The sequence below is a fragment of the Psittacula echo genome (genome assembly GCF_963264785.1).
Source record: "Psittacula echo genome assembly, chromosome: 21".
Taxonomy (NCBI): Eukaryota; Metazoa; Chordata; class Aves; order Psittaciformes; family Psittacidae; genus Psittacula; species Psittacula echo.
This window is the reverse complement of record NC_137757.1, coordinates 5,837,759-5,844,458: the sequence shown is the minus strand read 5'-3', so window position 1 is coordinate 5,844,458 and position 6,700 is coordinate 5,837,759. Positions and strand designations below refer to the sequence as shown.

Below are 6,700 nucleotides of genomic sequence, written 5' to 3'. Positions count from 1 at the left end.
ACAGCCACCAACAGTGCTGCTCTCTGCAGGTCGAGCAGTGCCCTCAGGTGGTCACATTCCCGGCTCCAAGACTCACTTCATCGTCAAACCAGGGAGCAGAGCACAGCTCCAACCTGTCCAAGCACCGTTCTTTATTTGGCCTTCTCTGAGAAGAACTTGAGTGTCTGTGCACCTCCAGCACTACATTTACAAACTCCTTCCTTGTCAATCCATGTGCAGGTGGGATGAAAGCAAACACATTGCTGAGAGGCACACAGTGCAAACTGGGTTTAAGCCCTGATTTGACACCTTATTTATTTGTAAGGGCAGCACCCAAACATCTTTCTTACATGATAGCAGGACATTATGTTACGCCCATTTATTGGCAGATATCAAGTCCATTTCCACTTGAAAACAGAACAGCCCAAGCATCTCCTGCTCAGGCCAAGTCCTCCGCTCATCCAGCATCCAGAAAGCATCAGTGAAGCTTCCTCAGTTCATCCTCCTCCTCTTCCAGGTCATCTTGGAGCACACCAGACTGTCACAGAAGCTGGTCCACATCAGCCCCTCCTGTCCTGTCAGGAGCCTGCTGAGCTGCACAGCTCTCGCTGGTTGTCCACAAACAAAGAGATCTTCAGAAGAGTATCTGAGTTGGAAGGAAGAAAACAACCCCATTAGCTTAATGCACTTTGTATTCTGTACGCACAAAAATCAACCTTGTTTCTAATAGCAATAAAGAAAAGTTTAAGGACAACTAACTTAGCAGACCAAGTGCAATGGGTCTCCAAACCCCTTGTTTTACTGCAAGGAAGGGCACCACTTCCCATTGAGCCAGGAGGTGATGGTATTTACAACTGAAGCTGTTCATGATCGCAAAGACCAACTACAAAGGTCACCCACTGCCACCCAGACCGACACCAACACACAGTGCAAGGCCTGCATGTGATCTCCAGGCCTAAGATATCACCACAGAGCTCAAGGAAGGGTCCCCTGGGCTGCCGAAAGCGGAACCACCTTGAACAACGTCTCCCTTGTAGCACTCCAGAATCTTCTCCCAAGACTGCGGGAGGGTCTCCATGTCTGCCAGGCCGTCACAGCTGATGTGGAGGAAGAAAAGCTGGATCTCCAGGTACCTTCATGCCTGGTAAGGACAATAAAGAGGCACAGGAACCCAGCAAGAACGGGAAAGCAACAGAGCCACCCACCAGCACTGACCGCGGAGCCCCACCGCTGAAGGATACAGGTGCCGGTAGTAGCGCTCCACGTCCTGCAGCCCCTCCAGCGCGTCGGCCAGCGATGGGCAGCGCGGCCCCCGCCGCAGGACCGCCTCGAGGCCCAGCTCCGCCGCCCGCTCCTCGTACAGCCGCAGCACGGTGGCCGCAGCGGCCCCCACCGCATCCCGCACGGCCCGCAGCTCCGCCCTGCGCGGCAAAGCGGGGTGCGCTCAACCGCGGCCCCGCACTCCCCATCCAGCCCAGCCGGGCCCCGCAGCCTCACCGCCTGCTGCCGAGCTGCTCCAGCAGGGCCTCGGCCGCGCCGCGCTGCTTCCGCCACAGCCGCTCCGGCAAGTCCCCGAAGGCACCGAGCGGGGAGGCGCCCCACGGCAGCCGCTTTGCCGCCCGCATCTGCGCCGCCAGCCCGGCCAGCGAGCCCAGCGGCGGCGCGCACCCGGCCAGCGCCTCCCGCCAGGCCGCGTCCTGCCGGGCCACCGCCGCCGTCCAGGCCCGCAGCGCCGCCGCCATTGCCGACAGCGCCGCCGCCGGCGCCATGGCAACGCGCCGGACCGGAAGCAGCATGTCGTCATCTCATCGCGCTGAGCTCTGATTGGATGTATTTAAATGCTTGGCTGGCGGCAGTGCTCCACATCCCGGTCCCGGTCCTGATCCCGATCCTGATCCCAATCCCAGTTCTGGTCCCGGTACCGCTCCCGCTGCTATGGCCCCCTCGAGGAAGAACCCCGGCGCGGCCGCGCGCCGCAGGAAGCTGGAGGCGTTCCTGAAGGATTTCGACCGCGAGGGTAGGCCGCGGGGCCGGGGGGAGCGGGGCCGGGGGAGCGGGCCCCGCGGCTCACGCTGTGTGTGTGTTCCCCCGCAGTGGAGAGCCGGATCGCGCGGCTGGAAGCGAACGGGGAGCGCCTGGTGAAGGAGGTAGAGGACATGTACGACATGCACATCCTGCGGCTGCCCGTGGCCTTCCGCGAGATGAACTGGCTGGAGTTCTTCGGTACGGCCCGGGGCAGGGGATCCGGGCTGACGGGGCGCCGTTTGCCTTTGTTGCTAAAACCAACGGCAATAGCAGAGCCGCCGGGATCCGATCTGCTCCCCTCACCCCTCCGCAGCAAGCGACCTGCGGGAGCGCTGCGCTCTGTAAAGTCATGGAGTCAACTGGGTTGGGAAAGAGCTTTAAGCTCATCCAGTCCAACCACTCCCCAGCACTGCCAAGGCCACCACTAACCCATGGCACTGAGGGCCTCATCTATAGAATCATAGAACAGTCAGGGTTGGAAAGGACCTTAAGATCATTCAGTTCCAACCCCCCTGCCATGGGCAGGGACACCTCACACTAAACCATGGCACCCAAGGCTCTGTCCAACCTGGCCTTGAACACTGCCAGGGATGGAGCATTCACAGCTTCCCTGAGCAACCCATTCCAGTGCCTCACCACCCTCACAGTAAAGAACTTCTTCCTTATATCCAATCTAAAGATATATCCATATATATCAATATATCTTCCTTCTATCCAATCTGCCTTCTATCCAATCTATGTGCTTTATGAACCAGCAGTGGTGATTCCACCACTGCCCAGCTCCCTCGCTGCCCCCAAACTGATTTTTGCTGGTTTTCTGCACCCTAGTGGTAACTTACTAAAGTATATCCGTGTATGCTGTACGGGCATATGGCTTGCATATGTCTTGGTTTTCTAATAAATCTTTTCTTTTTAGCTAAAGCAGGATGCCAGAAGCTGTTGGAAGAGGCAGCAGTGGTAGGTTTATGGCATAAATCTTTAGCTTCTCTGATATTGTTGCATACCACTGTGGGCAGGAAAGGGTTTCTTGTGTCTGTTGGGGTGTTGCTATAGCAGAGGATACACAAATACTTCCATCTGTGTTGCTGTAAAACCTAATGGCCTGTTACATCCAGTATGGGATTTGTACGCTCATGTTGCTCCATGTGCATTTTCCCTCTACCTGCCTGATTTCACTCCCAGGTCCCTGACAGCACACACACTTTTCAATCAATGAAAGCATTCCTAAGCTGGTTGGGCAGCAGGGTGTAGGTGAAGCACACTTGTAGCATAAGTGTATTAGTCTTGCATGGCATGCAGATGTGTGTCACTGTCACCTCCAGAATAACTGGGGAAAATCCCAGTTTCAAGCACAACAGAAAGCACAAAGCTATTCTTGCTGCCTGTCAGAACTATATCCTACTGAGAACCCTAATGGTGTTGTGACTGGGTTTAATTGTAGGCAGACTTGGAAATACCAGAAATGAACAAGTTGGCAGCAGAAGTTCGCCGTACTCCTTTCAAGGTCACCAAACAAGGTGGGTTTGTTCTAAACATTGTGGTGAGTGCAGTGAGATGGAGGCGTGTCAAGGTTTACAGACTGAGTAACAACCCCATTCTTACTTATGTTCTCCAGTATAGTTAAAACCATGCAAACAATCTTAGTTTTCTCCCTGCTATCTGAAGGAGCTCTACTTAATTCTGTTAAAACATTCAAAACAGAGCTCTGTCAACCGTCTGGATGACACTGGGATTTGGATTTTGGAAGCAAATTGGTGCTCCAAAAGCTTGTTGTTTGCTATTTACCTCCTCTGCTAGCTAATAATTTCAAGTTACTATTTATCTTCAACTTGGGCAATGCTTTCTCTTTCTAGGGGGAAAATTACCACAGCATATTGAAGCTATTCAAGAAGCAGCTGAGTCCGCTTTGCTTCCTCCAGCAAAGAAAGCAAAACATGAGAGCCAATGTCTTCCAGAGCCAGAAGCTAAAAGCGTTAATCCAACAACTGGAAAGGTAGATAGCTACTTTTTGTGATGCCATTATTCCCAAAGTGTGAATTACTTACTGAGACAATGCCTATGATACTAGAGCTGGCTGGGATACTCTGAACTGTAGAATCCTAGAATCCCAGGTTGGAAGGGACCTCAAGGGTAATGTGGTCCAACCTCTCTAGGCAAAGCATGGCTTAGACTTAGATGTCCTAGCACCCTGTCCAGCCAAAACTTAACAGTGTCCAGTGTTGGTGAATCCCCACTTCTGGGGGACTTCAAAACATCTGTCGCTTCCTTGAAGATTGTAGCAATAGGGGAAGGTTACAGAAGCTTCTTTGGTGTTTGTGGACTCTTGTGCTACGTAAAGGAGTCTGTGGACCCAAACAGTTTGTATGGAAGCCTCCGATGTGGACTCAGCTGTCACAGGAGAGTAGAGTGACTGATTTGCTGTGTAATGTGTGTTTCAGGCGAAGGCATCCACTAAAAAAGTGCCAGCATCCAGGAGCAGAAGAGCTCTTACGAGAGAGGAGCGCACGAACAAAAGGTAATAGGGGTTATCTTTTGTACTGGGTTTCAGAAATGGAGAGTAAGTGTATAGCGCTAACACAACTCTGAAAAGGACTGGAGTATGGTTTAGTAGGCTGGTGGGTGTAGTTGTGCCATGCTATAGGAAAAAATGGGATTTGACAGTGAATGAAAGATGGGCAACTTTCTGTTCTGTGGTGAGCAGCTACCCCTAGCTTTGGGGTTTAACTTTGATTAGCAAGAACCTCTGGTATTCTGTGGTGACAACCTCATTCAAGTCTTTGGCAAGATAACGCTTGCCCACTTGTTAAAAGGATTCTCACAATCAAATGTTTGGGTTTTTTTCCCCTTGAACAGATCAAGCAAAAACAGTTTTATCACTCCAGCTACTGGCAGAATTGTTGATCTCTGTGCTCCGGGAGGTTCCTCCATGATCACACCCAGATTTGATCCCAGGTTTGCCTTCTGATGAATTTCTCTGTTGATCTCTTATGCTGTCATCTCCTGGCAATGTAATTCTTAGTGGCTCTTTGAACCTGAAATGAAAGACTTTGCCTCAAAACGCTTTGAGCAACTGCAGTGCCATTTCTTACCTCTCTTTGTTTCAGCATCTTCAAGACACCGGGGTTGCGTGCACCCGCAGCACACGAACGTGTTTACACCGTCTCTGCCAATGGCAGCCCCCTTGCTGACATCAATGATATCTTCATCACAGTCCCTGTGGGAGGAGGGGAGGTAAATCACAAACTTGAATCTGCACTTGAATCAATGCTGAAGAGATAGCTCGTAACTTCTTTCTGAGGGGGTGGGAAGGGGCCTTACCAGTTTCAGTTCATCCACTCTTGTTTGTTTAGTTGTGCCACTGCAGTTTATCAAGGGATGGATGTAACATAAAAAGAACCTTCAAAGACTTTTAAGAAGTGGGAGCTGTTCAAGCTGGTCAAAACAATGCAGAATGATGGTTGCTCTGTGTTTAAGTTGCTGCTGCGTGTGTTAATGCGCTGCAAGGAAAGTATGAGATGAGCTTCTGGTCAAATTTAACGTAATCTCTGCCTGTACCTGGTCTCTTGGTATGCTTGGGTTTTATTTACTTTTATTTTCTAATTGAGTTTATTTACCGCTTCTGACTACTACAGCTTTCTACAGACAGAAAACCTAAGATTTGACTTGTTTTCCACAGAGCATTCGTTTAGCAGCAAGTGATGTGACCAAGAATAATCTTCTTCATCTGAATGCAGAGGCCCAAGGATTTATGCAGAAGCTATCGGTAAGTCTATGTATTTTTGTCAGTCGTAGCCTGAAGTCACAAGGCAGTGGTGTCATTCTGGCATTAGTCACTGAACTCCTGAACTATAATAGGAACTCCTTATTTTTCCCTGCCCTGCCTTGTATTTTGGCTCTTATCAGTGGTCAAGAAGCATGAACTGAGAAGGGAAGGAGAGAGAGTAGCTTTACATCACATCTAGCTTAATACAAACTGTGAATAAACCATGTGCTTCTTGAAAAAGAACTATTGTCAATGCTCTGGAAAAGCTAAATCAAACTGAAGGTGTCTTCTCCTTCAGGCAGAAGTCGTAAATGGTTGTGGGATATTGGTGTCTTGGAGCACTGATTCATTTCCCTTTCTTTCTAGGGTCGTCTCGCGCAAGCCTGCAGTGCTACAAAAACCCACAAATGAAACTTGCTGGATATTGGCATCCCTCTGTAAATACAGAATGTAACCTTTAGGACTGCTACCTTTAGTTCTTGTCCTAAGTGTGTCTTCCGTTAATTTAGAGAAGGGAGGTTAACTAATTTTTTCTACCTATAATATGTAATGGGATTAGAATAGATTTCATTTTTGTTATTCAGGGCCGGGGGGGCAGATACTCTATTTCCTATTTCCTTTAAGGTTTGAGACCGATATACAGTTATCATGGGCTTGCATTCCAACAGCCTGGGCAGAAAAGCTATTCTGATATCTCACAGAAGACTTAAGCAGTGGACACCAGTGACTGGGGAAAGAAAGCAATGGTTCAGATTTGTAGCACTTCCTTCCAGGCATGTCCTTTCTCTGCAGATGTGCTGAGGCAAAAGGCAAATTACTGGTGCCTGGGGCTAAATGGAAAGCTTCTTGTAGTTCATGATGCTGCCATGAATCTCAATGCTTTTATTCTTATAGTAGCCATTGCATTTTGACTGACTTTGAGATTTGTATAAA

The 6,700-nt window shown here is 49.7% G+C and overlaps 2 protein-coding genes across 4 annotated transcripts; one reads left to right on the top strand and one right to left on the bottom strand.

The window, feature by feature from the left end:
• Positions 1 to 278: 278 nt before the first annotated feature.
• AIRIM (AFG2 interacting ribosome maturation factor) lies at positions 279 to 1,819 on the bottom strand. 3 transcript variants are annotated; one of them, XR_013958272.1, is made up of 4 exons: positions 1,477 to 1,819; positions 1,195 to 1,400; positions 994 to 1,120; positions 279 to 625 (listed from the first exon to the last, which is right to left on the bottom strand). XR_013958272.1 is itself a non-coding variant. In XM_080632412.1 (4 exons), the coding sequence occupies exons 1-4, from the start codon at positions 1,773 to 1,775 to the stop codon at positions 614 to 616; spliced, it is 636 nt and encodes a 211-aa protein (XP_080488538.1). In that variant the 5' UTR covers positions 1,776 to 1,818; the 3' UTR covers positions 279 to 613. The 3 variants fall into 3 exon arrangements, 2 of the variants coding, with proteins under 2 accessions (XP_080488538.1, XP_080488537.1); XM_080632412.1 differs by having other exon boundaries at positions 994 to 1,112; positions 1,477 to 1,818; XM_080632411.1 differs by having other exon boundaries at positions 994 to 1,112; positions 1,221 to 1,400; positions 1,477 to 1,790.
• An 11-nt stretch (positions 1,820 to 1,830) lies between these two features.
• Positions 1,831 to 6,700, top strand: CDCA8 (cell division cycle associated 8). The gene is made up of 10 exons (XM_080632410.1): positions 1,831 to 1,996; positions 2,074 to 2,202; positions 2,921 to 2,961; positions 3,446 to 3,521; positions 3,858 to 3,997; positions 4,443 to 4,519; positions 4,858 to 4,956; positions 5,109 to 5,235; positions 5,681 to 5,767; positions 6,134 to 6,700. The coding sequence occupies exons 1-10, from the start codon at positions 1,915 to 1,917 to the stop codon at positions 6,176 to 6,178; spliced, it is 903 nt and encodes a 300-aa protein (XP_080488536.1). The 5' UTR covers positions 1,831 to 1,914; the 3' UTR covers positions 6,179 to 6,700.

Bases quoted from the DNA above. Each gene is read 5' to 3' on its own strand.
- CDCA8 (XM_080632410.1), top strand. From the start codon at position 1,915: ATGGCCCCCTCGAGGAAGAACCCCGGCGCGGCCGCGCGCCGCAGGAAG. The intron at 2,962-3,445 runs GTAGGTTTATGG...GTTTAATTGTAG, and splicing joins TGTTGGAAGAGGCAGCAGTG to GCAGACTTGGAAATACCAGA. The intron at 4,520-4,857 runs GTAATAGGGGTT...CCCCTTGAACAG, and splicing joins GAGGAGCGCACGAACAAAAG to ATCAAGCAAAAACAGTTTTA.
- AIRIM (XM_080632411.1), bottom strand. From the start codon at position 1,775: ATGCTGCTTCCGGTCCGGCGCGTTGCCATGGCGCCGGCGGCGGCGCTG. The intron at 1,401-1,476 runs GTGAGGCTGCGG...TTTGCCGCGCAG, and splicing joins GAGCAGCTCGGCAGCAGGCG to GGCGGAGCTGCGGGCCGTGC. The intron at 626-993 runs GTGGTTCCGCTT...CTTCCAACTCAG, and splicing joins CAAGGGAGACGTTGTTCAAG to ATACTCTTCTGAAGATCTCT.